A 14,656-nucleotide genomic window follows, 5' to 3' on the forward strand; every position below is an offset into this window, starting at 1 on the left:
TAATGATTAATGACTGATAAGTACTAAGTATTACTGTGAAAATATGTGTTGGCATGCATACGATATACTTAGTTTTTAGCTGATGCAATGCTTGTACTGCTGATTGGAAAAAATATTGCATTATTGTGTACTCTTAACTTAAAAACGGTGTCATTTTCTAAGACTCAGACATGCCTTACAGAGGACAGATCTAGAGGCAATACAGTATTGCTGTGAAATGAAAACCAGAATTTTAAATCTCTGTAAGCTGCTCTAAACAATCAATTTTCAAGCAACGAGTTAAAGCCTCTGGTCTCACTTTCATGACATTGCTTGGGAACCAGCTTAGTAGCTGGTATTTGCATTTGGTAGGATCTAGTACAAAGAAAAGTGAAAGACTGTGCTACGATGCTGCCTGGCTGCATGAATCAGGGTGACCTTCATAAAATGATTAGCCAGCACCATGCCACTATCAACACCAGTTGTGTTCTAGGATTCTGCTGTTTTTCCGTATGGTACTGAGAAAGGTTATGCCATTTTCTGAAGAAAAATGAATTTGATTTGTTTCCAGTATGTTTAATTGTTACGTGACTGGTTTTCAGCTGCTTTGGATCCTGAAATTATTCTTGTCTTCTGAAAGATATGTGTAAATGTACAATTAAGTAATTTCTTTTTTTTTTTTGCACATAGCCTTCCTTCTGAAAGAGGTCTGTACATCCTTATAGGATGGGCAGCTGAGTATACAGAATTTATTGCACATATAAGTTCTTTTTAACTCAGGTGGTATAATGTTCATAGTTTGGTGTTAACGGTGGGATCATGACAGATATGGATCTATGTGAAAGGCCATACAGGTGAAATACATCAAGGAGTCTTGCCATCAATAGCGTAAGACTGGGTAGATAACAAAGAAATGTATGGCTTGGGAAATGATAAAAGGATCCAGTAAATTTCCTGCTGGAAGGAAGATAAGCAGCTGTCATCTTTATAGAACAAGTTGGCATTTTTAGTTTCTTTCCAATTCCATAGCTGTTTATATCATGAGGTGTGATTGGTGAGAACATGAACTCAGAGGTTTCATGTAGAAACAAAGGCCTGAATGGGCACAAACAGTAATTGCTCTGAGATTCCCTGAAGAGGTCTCTAAGTTCTACCATTACTATGAATTTTTTGGAAGGGCACAATGGGAAATTTTCCATTTCCCTTTTAAAGTATATGGAGAGCTTATTTCACCTTGAAAGTTTTCAGAATATTTGGATGCTTTGAACAGCAAGGAGTTATTTCATAATGGGTAAGAACTTAATCCAGTCTCAGCTGAAGTCAATCTGAATGTCTCCCTCTGGTCTGTATGAATCAGGCTCTAAATATCTCAGCTTTTTGCCTCCTCTTAGAATTATTGCTTTTATAGTATGATTACAGTAGCTTCTAGAGTGCTTAATGTTGAATAAGAACACAGGAAAATTGTTCGTCAACCAGTAAATTCAGAACTGAAGTGTGTAGTAACTATCTGTGGAAAGATCACTGAGATTAAGATAGCATGCGTATCAGAAGCTTAATAATAAAAATATTGTGAGGTTATCAAAAGAAATAAAGCTGTTTTAATGTAGCATCAGTTTCCATGAAAATTCTTGACTAGAATGCATCTGGTTGGCCTGATTTATCATCTACAAAAACTGCACTGGTGTGTGGTGTATAAAAGTAGGCTACAGAGCTGGCTACAGCCAGGCTTTTGTTTCTCCTGTGGATCTTGCAAGAAGGCAACCCTAATTCCCAAACTGTGGGCTCAGTCTCCCTTTCCCCAAGCACTCAGCCTGTTACATGAGTCAAGTCAACAGTTTTCGTAGATTTGTGGGAAAGAAACCAGCAGAGCTGACGCGTGTATTAGCCATTGGGCTGCTCACGAAATGATCACAAGCTACAATTGGGATATGCTGTTTTTTATCTTAATATCCTAACCGCCAGAGCTGATGGTAGCAAATCACTTTTAGGCCTTATCTGCAGCTGAATTGACCATTATGCTCTGAGTTACGACATTGTTTTTTGTAGCAAGAACCATGCTATGTTAAACAACCTTTCCCAAACAACAGGGATGAGATCTGAATGCTGCATGTGGAACCAAGATGCAGGGGGAACTCAGAAGACTTTTGGAGGTTTGCCCTATAAATCTGTAACACCTGTACATCTGTAACAGCCCCAAATGAACAAACTTATTGAAGCAGCAGCACTAGTGAAAATGGCATGGGGTTTTGGAAAGGAGAAAAGTAGAAAGGTAGCTATGATTTATTTCATGGAGAAAGAGTAGCAAAGCAACTAGAAAGACGGGTCTTATGGGCTGACTGGACAATGCCTAAGAATTTAGCTTTGCTTGTAAAGCAAAAAAAGTAACTGGTGGTTAGAAGGAATGAGTGGGCTAGGATCTTCGCACCTAGTGATTTAGTTCAGGCATAATTCTGTTCCTGAGCTAGGCTATGGGATCCACTGTCTGGGGAAACAGAAGTATAAGTGACTGTGTTCAGTACATGATGTAGATAAAGTGGGAGAAAATGCAGGATGGAGAACAGAGAGATCACATCTCCATTTCTTTGCTTGGAACTTTCTGTTATGACTAAAATTTGGGGGATGAGGTGTATGTGGCATTATTAGATAAAGCAGGCAAAGCACTTACAGGCTGTACAGGAACACACAGTAATGTGTCTGTTCTTATATTGTAGGACAGCACTGAACAGTTTGCATACTGTGATTGCTCCTGACTTAAAATCTTTTTGGCTACCTCAATTGTTTCTTTCATCTCTGCATATAAGAGGAAGGCTGGGAGACTAGAAGCCTCATCAGTACTAACAAAGCTTCCTTCTACTCTGCTTTGTAATTCTGTTTTCCTGTATTCTTGGCATTCAGAGGCTCACATAAAGCAGATCTCTTCACAACATAAATGCTTTAAAAAGGGTGCTCTCAAGACTGCTTGGAATAAATTTGACCTATTTTCCCTCTTTAACTGTTTACAAAATGCATTTAATTACCTGTATTTTCTTCCCTGCTCAAACAGTTTATTCAGTATAATTTTAGGGGGCTAACACTGTCCACGTGTACCTCAAATATAATGGAGAAGAGAATCTGTCAGTAAGTCAACAGGTTTCCATTTCACGTTTTCTGTGAGGAGGTGCATCTATTCAGTAAGGTCTCTGGTCAGCACGTGCCCAATTCCCCTTTTTCTTTGTGGAAGGATACTAAACCTCTTCTAGCACTGGGATTTAGCAATGAATTACCTTTTCTGCAGCAGGAACATTGCAGGAGTAGTCCCTTATGTGGTTATGTGGAAATGGTCTTGCCTTCATGAAGAAACTCAGCCATCTGTGAACTCTGAGAAACCAGTGCTATTTTCATTTTATCAAGAGAAAATATCAGGGAATTGTCCTCCTCTGGAAGGGCATTTTTTTTGGGTCCCCATAGGAAAAATAGCCCACAGCTTCCATCCTGCTCTATGCAGACTTTCCTCTAAAATAAAGACCTCATTAGCTCCTTTTCGCAAAAAGTGTCACTGAATAAAATGATATTTGCTTGCTTGAATGAAATACAGGATAACTGGGGCTTTCCATAAACAGGAATGCTGCTATGAGCTATTCTATGTGGGCTTTATTTCAGAATTTCAGCCTAACAATGATTTAGGACTTAAGGACCTTCTTCATTACTGCATGCATTGTAGAAGTTGTAGGGTGGTAGACGTGAAAAATCAGTCGTGTATATTGTAAAATAGAGTTTCTGAGGTATTACACGTTTCTATGAGAGCCCCATTTATCAGAGGGGTAACACATACTTTTGTCTCAGTTGAGAAGAAAAAGACTATCTGTACATAACAATGTCTGTGATTAGAAATAATGTCCTCTACACCTTGTCTTTGTTATCCTTTAAAGCTCTTTGTTATGAAAAAATCATTTCTATATAAGTAAATAAGTCATAAATGAAAACATACTCAATTTTATAATAATAAACACATTGAAAGTATTCATCTTATATAAGATCCCAGGATAGGTTACCTACGGATCATTACTCTTTAAGATAACAAACAAAACAAAGCAAAATGGGGTGGATGTCATGTAAATAAGCACTGCAAATAGCCTCTTCCACTTAAATCTAGGATGCTAATCTTGATTTTTGTGATGTCTTATTACACTTTATTCATTATTCTCGTTTAAATACACATGGAAGGTAGCAACTGTTCTCCTACAGGAGCACAGCAACACATGGCATACAGAACACATCACTGTGCACTGTAGATTTTAACAGTGTCTGCTTTGTTCCATGGAAGAGCATAACAAGGCTTTCACAAGTACAGCAAAGAGCATCACAAGTACAGCTTTCCCCTACTGTGTAAATCCTGCACTGTAAAAGCCAGCAGCAGCAGTCCCCAGTACCTGATTCTTCAAAACCAGTATTCATGTGGCTTTATTGTATTTCATGAAACGTGGGTTGAACAAGAATGTTATGAATAGTTATGTAGCTTTTACTAATATGAAATAAACCCGTGCCACCTGGGACTGAGGTTTACATCATATATGACCCTGAAATAAAATTTAGTAGGTAAATTGTTATGGAAAGCTCAACAGCTTCTTCTTGAAGTTTCCATGGGGAAGCAGGTGTTCTGTTGATTGGTCACCTTAAATAAAACCCTAAATGAAAGAATTAAACATTATCATCCTCAAGCAGTAGTTGTCTGTAAATGGAAATGCCAGCAAGAAGAATCTGATTAACATCCCTGAGGTCAAAGGCAAAGTAATTTAAAACAAAACAAAATGCAAATTTCCAAACTAGTTTGAAAAATGTATTCAGGAAGAGCCTACTAAAATTTTATTTTTTTAAACAGACAGTAATTCACAATAGTAAAAACTTTTAGTAAATGCAAAATATTACCACAAAGAAAATCTCTTGCCATGTGACATAAGACACTAAATCTGAAGATACTAAAGTCCTTATGCAATTTCATTTCATTTCCCATCTGCAGACTTCCATAGGCTTCTAATTGCTTCATATGAATATAAAGACATGGAGTCACAAGTGCATTTCAATTTGCTAATGCCTGACACTGCAGTATGTATTGTGGCCAAAAAAAACACTAAAAAGTAACCAACCCCAAATCTGGACTATCAAAAATATCAGCATGTAATCTTGGTGCAGTTGATTGGCCACTTCAGAATTTTGAGAATCAGCAACATAGTTTAGGCATCCCTCTCACCCACATATGTAGCTATGCACATCTTTGAGACTGGCTAAGATATAAGTATTCCCTTCTAACTACTTCCCTATGACTCTATTTGAGAATAATTAGCCATTCAGGACACTGTATATGTAGCACCTTTGAAAAACTAGTTCATTATGTTTAAAAAAAAGACAAAACAAACCACTGAAGCCCACAAATCTCTTCTAATATTATGTCCAATTGTACCACGATATTTTAACAGTTTTTTTTAATTCTTTCTGTCACAAAAGCATAATGCAAGTGTGATGCACAAGTGTCCATGCAATCAGAATAGCTGCGTGTGGCAAATAAAAGTCAAGAAAAGTGGAAAATGACCCCCTGTACACAATGTACAAATACCAAAACATTCCCTTCCCTCCTACAAGAGCATCTACAAAAGATGGCATATTTCAACACTTACGGCTATCGTAGCATATATTGCCCAGGGCACGTCCTGTTTGAAGCAATACTTCCTGGTCTTTGCAGTTTAACAGCTGCACCAAAGGAGGGATCAACCCAGCATCCACACATGGGTTCCGCATAAATTCTGCAAAAAAAGGAAAAGCCTATTAAAGAAAGCCTGCTATTTTCAGTTTCCTCCACTCTAGTTACACTTGCATCGCACATGGGCCTTTTGTAAGAATAAACATATCCATGGACAAACGATGTAAGTTTGCATGCAGGTTTTTACAGAACAAGTCCAAGGTCAGGATTTGGGTTTATGTTCTTTCCATTATTTGTTAATTTAGAAGGAATTAAGAATATTTAATTGACTTCCATGGAAACTAATTTAACAGAGATCAGACTGAGCATGTTTTTAGAACCATAAAAAATGCTGAAAAGAACAAGTGAATTCACAACCTTTCTCTCCACTTGAACAAACATAAATTAAACTACTGAATTACACAAGAGATGACTTAAAACCAGTACTCATACTCCCAAAATAAGCAGCACTTTTAAACCTTCTGTTTCCATAATTAGAACTCCTAAAAAGCTTTTGCTTTAGAAAAAATAAAATGGAAGTAAACAAAGCCAAGTAACAGGGTCTTTATTTGGAACCTAAGGAATGAGAAGTATGAGAGGGATTATGTGAGCCCTGTACCTTTCCACAGTCTAACTGATCCCCACCATGGGAGGAAAGTTAGAGGACCTATCCACTGGGAAACTCTCCACCTTTCTGTCCTTTTTTCCTGATATGTCCCTTGTTGATAGGGAACCAAAGTATTTCTCTTACATCTGTGCATGTAGAGAATTATCCTGGAGCCAGAGAGATAAAGCACTGGTCTCCAGGAGGGTCTGTAGTTAGGCAATGCGCTGTTCATTTCACAAGGGAAGTTTACAGAGGCAGCCACTGAGACACCACTGGCGTGAACTTGATAGTTTACTATGGGGCACCATCAGAGATCAGCTTTTTTTTTAAAAAAAACTCTTGGTCTGTGAGAGGAAATGGTAACTTGTTCTAGAGGTAGAGGTCTCAGTTTGTGCTGTTGTGTATTTGGGGTCTTGCTCATGTGGTGAGAAAGGGTAGGAAACCTTTTCTCCACATACCCTCTTATTTGGAGTGAACAGAAGCTTTCAGTCTCTCATTCAGCAAAATAAATAAATAATTAAATAGGCAATATGCTGACAAAGCCTGTATTTATCAAGGTCATGTAAGGATAAGAAGTAAAAGAAGCAGTGCCATACATAGCAAAACTGATCTGTTAAGACAGCAACAAAAATGTGGTAGCTGCAACTATATTTGCACAGAAGAAATATCAGAAAAGGAAAGTAACCAATAACAGAGACATTCAGAAGGTTTCCACTAACCCGGAGGGGAAATGAAGCAGATCCTTTGAAGGAAACACTGAAGAATCACTTTAAAAGTTAGGAGAACCACTGAAGGACAGAGTACCATAAACTAGTGGAGGACAAGATTTCAACAGAGACATTTAATTGTGTTGTGGTATTATAGACTGCAAAGATGTTTTTCTCATTCCTAAATCTAGCAAAGAAGAGGAGACTAAAAACCTCAGAAGAGGATTTAAAAGGTGGGGAGATGCAAATGCAAATGCATCTGAGCCTTCAGTAGGCCCACAGTTGAAAGAGAAATGGCTGTAGCTGGTGAGACTAGAGCGACTCAAGTGTTTTTTGTCTGTTTGGATTTTTAAGATATAAGAGACTAACATATAGTATTAGGAGAAGGAAGAGTCATGTAAGCTGGAGAGGTTAAATTGAGCAAGGGCACAAAGTGATGAAAAGGAAGAAATGAAATATGATAAAACCAAGCAGGCAAGTCAGAAGGATTTTATGTGGCAAGATGGGATGGGAGACCACATGAGGGGAATAGGAAAAGAAAACAAAGAGTGGGGAAGAAAAAGATGTTCTTTTATTGGTAAAGTCCAGATGCAGAGGCAGAGGCACTACTCCCAGCCCTGCCAGAGCTGCATGGCAAGACCACAGGGAAATAATTTCAATTGCCTGTGTTTAATGCCTACTATCTGTATGATGTCAATAATGCAAATTTCTCAAAGTGCCCCGAAGCTTGATGAAAAAAGATTCAATATAAACACGAAACAGTTGAATTCTTACGTAAGAGGACAAAGAAAGTCATAGAATTCAAATGAGGTGTTCCCTACTATCCTGCTTAAGCAACTATTTCAACAGAGATAGAACCCAAAGAGGAACACCCAGCCCATCTCAGTCCTGAAAGTGGTAGGCACCTTAAAACACTTCTGAATACTTTCACGTTAACCTTAGCTGCCAAGGGTCCTAGTTGTGCCTACTAATTAACTCCAAGAAAAAGACATAAGCTATTTTGCATGATGAACCAGGTAAAATGCCAGCTGTTCTGAAGAGCATACTCATAACAGCAATTTAAAATCTGGCAGGGAGCAGGGAAAAATTAAAAACTATTCAGAGGTTTCATTTTTTAATTCAGAGTGAAAGATACTGGCTAAAATGCTCTATAGAGAATCTGTCAGGAAACAATGCATCGTAATCAGCAAAACTGTTGTGAACATTGCTTTTATTCCTAGCTCCTACTTCAGAAGGGAGGATTAAAAGAACTTGAAGATGCACAGTCAACTGGAATGGTCTAAATATACTTATGCATTTATTAAGTAGGGAAGAACGTGACAGGGCTGCACGAATCTCTGTCATTCTGAAATATTTTTAAGTTTAAATTTCTGTGTTTACACTTTTACAGGTTATTTATCTAAAAACTTATAAACTAACAAAGTTTATCTTCTTATATCGGTAATGTTTCTGAATATTCATGTATATATATATATATATATATATAATTGTCTCAAAATCAGAGAATTAGTGGAAGAGGTTACAGAGAGGCTATCAGTAAGAAGCTGTAGTATTGTGATTCCATGGAAAAGGTGGGAAAGGAATGTGGAAACAATCAGCAATAATGTAGGCCCTTCCCTGAAGAGACACCAGCATGAGAATTTACACAGGGAGACAGATTCAGCTGCCAGGACTGCTTGTGCACAGCAGGTAAGGGGCATCCTTCTTTTCTCCACCTGGCCCCCAGGGAAGGAAAGTGCAAAACACTATCAGTGCTTCTTTGGCTGGTAGAGCAGCAAGTCAAGGAGTGGGGAGTCAGCCACAAACCTCCTCTGACCTTCTTGCAGGGTTTGCCCATATCCCCTGCCTGCAAAAATTAGGCCATTCTTGTGTGCTTAAGGTATGCAGGGTACTGGGCGAGCTCTAAGATAATTATTTCTAAAGAAAAAATAAGTAGTTTAAGATTATCTTCCACATTATATGACTGTATGTTTATAATACATAAGGAAATGGACCACTGATTCTCATTTGGGATCTTGTGTTCTTACTCTAACACTTACAGTGCTCTTCAGGTGGGAATTACTGTTTTTGGTGTGGTGTCAATGGCCATATAATGATAATAATGTCATCACCAATCTCAAACCAAGGCAACTATCTGCTATCCCTTAACCACATTTATATATACATCTGTTATAACTATGTGTAACATAGTAATATAATGATGCACATCTTTTCTTCCATATGCATTTCTTAAAGCTAATGGCATGCTATTTCTGTCTGATAATATACACTAGTGATTGTCTTGAAAACTAAATAGCATGAAAGTAAGGACTGAAAATATTCCAGCAGCCAAATGCTGTTTTAATTGCACTGAAAAGTAGAGAAATAAAATTTGACACGACAAAAACAAAAAGAGTGAAAATGAGAGATATGAAAAAGATGTCTAATCTACAAAATGAAAACATAAATGAAGTAAAACATACTGACAAGTGAGGTGAAAAACTGAAGATGTTCCAGCAGAAAAGTTCTTGTAGAAAACCTCACCATTTCTGGCTACTTCTGCTATGATGTTAGCTACTTTTGCTGTGCAGGAAGATTGTGGCATCAACAGACTCGCGAACACCTGAAGAACTCCACTTTTCTGGATTTTTTCACTCGTCTCCATATCTGAAAAACACATCACACAAAAATGACTTGTGCATCAGCTTGCACGGGGGAAGGAAAGAAGAAAGAAAGGAAAGGTAAATCTTCTCGAAGGTAATACTCAAAGTGATTGTTTTCCCATATAAGAAGCAGACAGCTACTTCATGTTTGTTTCATATGATGTGCTCATACATCTTTACAATTTGCCATTCAGAATCAATCAATCTTTACAGGGTGACTGTGTGTTATATAAATAAATACACATACATACTCATGCATCCATTGAGCAACTACTGCAGAGACTGGCAGAAAGACTAAAGGCTATGGAGTGATACGCAGCTGCCTAAAGTACTGTGTAAAAAAACCAGGAATGGTACTCTGAAGTGACTAGTTATGGCAAACATTCAAAGAATGATGGGGAAATCCTAACAGCTGAGGGCAGAGTATAATGATGGAGAAGGGGGAGAGCTAAACAGATCCTAGTCTAGACTCCTCTTATGCTCTGCTTGCTTATCTTCTATGTTACTCTGCTAACCTACAATAGCTCCAGTATAGTCCCTGTAGAAAGGAAGGGAAAAATAAGAGTCCTTGTAATAGAGATTGAAGATTTCAGGACAAGGATTTTCCTCTTTCTGCCTGTTACACTGAAGGAATTGTGCAGCTGCTCCACAATAAGGCCCCACCCAGCACTGCTGGCCTATCTGTACAATCTGAAAATGAACACTGAACATGAGCATTAACTGCAATTAAACATAACGTACTAGATGCTAAAATGTATTTTGCTTATGCTTTCAAATAACAGCATATTTGAGCTGAATATGAGTGTGATAGGCATAAATCATGCACAAAACCCCTCACACCACTTAAAATAAAAGCTTTAAGGTAAGTGCAAGTTAAAATAAATTTAAAAAAAAAAAAGCTAGAGCTTGCCAGTAGCAGCAAGAAACCGATGTAGGCTATTCCTGTAGTTGGCTGTCAGGCATTTCAGTGTTGAGAAGGCTGACCTCTCAGCATTGCTTTCTGCAGCTTCTCCAAAGCACCCTTCCTGTGGTGCTATCAAGAGCTAACAAGACAGTCAGACTGGGCAGCAACAGTAGTAATCAATGGGTTTGCTTTTATATAGAATCTTTCAAATCAGGAAGTAAAGTGAGGGATAGATGCTCTTAAACAGAAAAGAAAGCATGGGCCTAAAACTAATCCAGTTTTTTTTTTTTTTTTTTTTTTCCAATAACACATTCTCTGCTTTCCCCCTAGACAAGTAAATACTTTTTTTGTTTTGGTTTAGTTTGGTTTGTTTTTTTTTTGTACGCCACTACCAGGTAATCTTCTAGAATAGCAACTTGCAACCATTGTTTAGCTGAGCTTCACCTGTGAATAGCTAACAACATGTCACTGGGCACACTGCCTCCTCTTTCCTCACCCTCCTCTTCCTCCCGTTCCCTGCTCTCAGGGCTGCAGTTGCCTTTTTGACTCGTGGCAGCTCCAAGCCAACCCATGCTCCAAGCGCTGGGGACAGCTGCCTGAGCTGACCCCGAGCAGCAGCCCCCACAAGCCTGGCAGAGGTCACTCACGTTGGCTTTGTGGCTCACATATGGTATGTACACGCTTCACTGGCCGGGAGCCAGTGACGTCTAGGTGACAGAATAGGGATTCGAGGGAGAAAACTTCTAGCCTGGACTGCAGTCATGCCTCTGTGTTTCTGTAGTTCTTGTGTTACCTTGGGATGCCAGTCTTTGGCTAGGACTACTCATCTACAATACAGTGATGGCATCTGATTACAAACAGATTAGGTATGAAATGAAGGTTAATTTCAATATAAGCATACTATACATGCTAATTATTATTAAGCTGTTCGCAGTCCAATTAATTGTGATTTTTTACATTCATTTTACATTCTCTGAAGATGCAGCGTAAGGGAGCTTTTTAAATATTTGCAAGCTTTTGCAAGTTCTGACTTATAACACATATTTTGTACATATGTAAGGATGAAAGCAAAGTTTGAATCCAGAAAAAATCATGACAGGACCAGAGGCTGGTCCAGACTTTTCTGAGGTGTCTACTGAAGAAGAGATTCTCCTCTCTTAAGTTCAAAAACAAGAGTACAGAATTCAACACTGGACATGAAGGTATTTGTGAACCTGTACGATGTTAACCAGAATTAGTAGGCAGAAGACATTAATGCATTTTTTCCTTCCATACTGCTAAGATATACAGGATCCAGTCTTATTTTTATGATCTGTAGTTTGATGAACTTATTACTGTGCAAAGAATAAATTACATAAACAGGACAAAATACATCCTGCAAGAAGTGGGAAAATAAAATTAAATGCTTCTCCAGGCCAGTTTTATGTAGCAGATGTGCTCTGATTTATTTTACTGTGTAAGCAAGTGAGTATCAATAAAAACACAGTGCTTAATACACCTGTTGGAAACTGAGATATCAGCTAGCTGATATCACACGGATGAAAACAGAACATTGACTTTTTTATTCTTAAGTGCTACAGGAGCCACACCCGCATATATTCTCCCCTTCAAAAAAACAGCATCCCACTGGTTCTTGTTACCCAGGTTGAGCACCGACAACAAACTTTTGATAGTTATGAAAGAGGGAAAACTGATGAATTTACCAGCAGCGAGCGTATGTCTCCCATCATTAGCAAGGGACATCCTTACCTCTGCTCTACCCTGAGTGAGTTAAAAATGCCATGGGGGTGCTCCAGCTTGTCTACTCCAAGTCTCCCTAAGCCCAGTACTTCCTCTGCAGAACCTTAGAAATGGTTTTAGCATAGGCAACCCTCCATTCTTCCCTTTGCTTGTTCTCTTCATAGGCTGGAGAAGGCCTGCCTGCCTTCCTGTTTGTGTATGTATGCAAGAAAGAGGGGGTCTTTGCTAAGGATGTGTACCTGCTGCATACTAGTTTTATTCTGGGCTTCCCCCCCCCCCAAAAAAAAAAATAAAAATTAGAGGCTAAATTCTTTTGGAACTTTAATTCAACTGTCATCTTTTGAATCATTTCAATGTATTGTCAATTGCAGTTGAGGCATGCAAATCAAATGTTTCTATAGGAGCAAGAAAGATCTAGACAAAACTTCCGCCATGTAATCTCCTCTCACGCTTTCTGTAATGGAGAAAACAGGAATTATAGTCAACGTTAACCACGTGTTAACAAGTTGCCTTATGCTTACCATTTTAACTCCTTTAGCATAACCGCATTCCCTTGCACATCTGTTCAATCTGTGCGTTAAGGAAAGCCTGATGTTAGGGTGCCACACCTCAAAACCATTTTGCTCTAAGTGCATGCCCAGATTTCAAATGCTTTCATTTAAAGCCTGATTTTGAGCCTGCGTGCACTAACCCACCCATAGAGCACCGACTGCCCTTATCATGAAGGAAAGAAACTGCAGGACTGTGATAATGCTGCTTCAGAAACAGTCCTTTTGCACACAATACAATATGGTGCTGTGCCACGGCGGCATAATTGGGGGGGGGGAAGCCCAAAGGTCAAACCAGCAGCTTTAGAGGTCTCTTTATATCACTAGATATCAAGATGAAGAATACGTTAGATCACATAGTTCCAAAATCTTATTAATGTCATAGCAGGGTGATTAAAATGTCAATATCCTCACTTTTCATGGTTCTTGCAGTGCCTGAAGTCAGAATAATAACGGGTGTGGGCAGGCAATTCTTTAATGCCATAGATCAGAGCTGGAGAGCTCAGCACCGGGGCTATCAGACTGCTTAATTAAGTGGCAGAAATCATTATAGGAAAAAATCCAACGAGTGCCGCAAATTAAATTGTCTCTCCCCTCTCAGCTCTATTTCCTGTTAGATTTTACTCCTCTCTATCTCACTCTTTTCTCATCTCTGCATCATTTCCTCCATCTTCAAGTGAAAGAGAAGGCAGGGAGTGGAAAGGGAAGGGAAAGGCGTATCTGTCAGAATTGCCACTACTTACTAGCAGAAGAAAAATATTGGTGCGCAGTTCTCTTTGAACAAGGAGTTTAAGTTACGCTATTAGATGTTTTGTTGGTGCAAGCAATTTCTTATTCCAGAAGAAAAAGAGTTTAAAATAACACAATATTAGCGAAGGCTAGCACTGCAATAATTCCCTTGTTGTGGAGCTTTACATGAGAAATGAGGCACACCACAGAATTGTAAATAAGCAGCTCCATGAGTGTCCTCTTTATTAAGTCAACCCTGTTAGTCTTTTGAAAGATGTATGTATTTCTAGCTGCAAAGATGTTTTATAAACCTCCAGAAACCACCGCAGAAAATTACCTTGGCTTTATAACGTCCCTCCCACATGTACCCATCAGAAAGAGGAGGATGAACACATGAATAAATAATGATGAACCACGTATATCATGAACGGAACCTTCCATCTGTTCCCTCAAAAGACAGAAGGGAAGAGAACGAAGGGAGCAAGGGATATCTTTCTAACTGGTGCATTCTCTTATCTACCACAGCAAAAAAAATAATAATAATTAATGTACCAAGTAAGGTACAAGAAGCACTCACTGTCAGTCTCTCTGCATCCTACTGCTGTTTTTTTCCAAGCCACAAAATGGAGATTTTAGTCTGACTAAAAGAACACAAATAGTGGGTTGTAAAGAACCTCAGTAAAACAAATAATGTGATCTCATGCAACAAGACATACACCACAGAGAAAGGAGGTTTTTGTTTAACATACCTTAGCCAAAAAGACCATTCCAATTACCAAGATTTGTTTTTACAGAAACAGAAAAGAGAGAGAATTAAATGTATAAATACATCTTCTGTTGGCACACTCCTCCCCACATAGGGAATTCCCCACAAATATAATCTGCTTGCTCATGTATCCTTCAAACTAGACCCCTAGGAGGGAGGGAAGATTCTCCCTTAGCTGTATGAACGTTTTCAGCATGGTGTTTGCTCTGTTCTGTCACTGCCAGCAGCAACAGGGCAACTTCAGCTGCTATTTTTTAATGAAGGAACAGAGATAGTGCACAGATGTTTGTAATTAAAATCTCAGCTCTAACAAGGAAGGAA

The 14,656-nt window shown here is 38.7% G+C and overlaps 1 protein-coding gene across 6 annotated transcripts in view; it reads right to left on the bottom strand.

Moving 5' to 3' along the window:
- RAP1GDS1 (Rap1 GTPase-GDP dissociation stimulator 1) overlaps positions 1-14,656 on the bottom strand; it is a 112,282-nt gene that overhangs the window by 35,125 nt on the left and 62,501 nt on the right. For 5 of the 6 annotated variants that reach the window (XM_035325328.1, XM_035325330.1, XM_035325331.1 and 2 more), the window contains exons 3-4: positions 9,530-9,652; positions 5,631-5,756 (exon numbers count right to left, since the gene is read on the bottom strand). In XM_035325328.1, coding sequence (XP_035181219.1) covers positions 5,631-5,756; positions 9,530-9,652 — 249 coding nt within the window. Of the gene's footprint in view, positions 1-5,630; positions 5,757-9,468; positions 9,653-14,656 lie in introns of those variants that run through there. The other variant, XM_035325332.1, reaches the window with a different exon arrangement.

The sequence above is a fragment of the Oxyura jamaicensis genome, chromosome 4 (assembly GCF_011077185.1).
Source record: "Oxyura jamaicensis isolate SHBP4307 breed ruddy duck chromosome 4, BPBGC_Ojam_1.0, whole genome shotgun sequence".
Lineage (NCBI taxonomy): Eukaryota > Metazoa > Chordata > Aves > Anseriformes > Anatidae > Oxyura > Oxyura jamaicensis.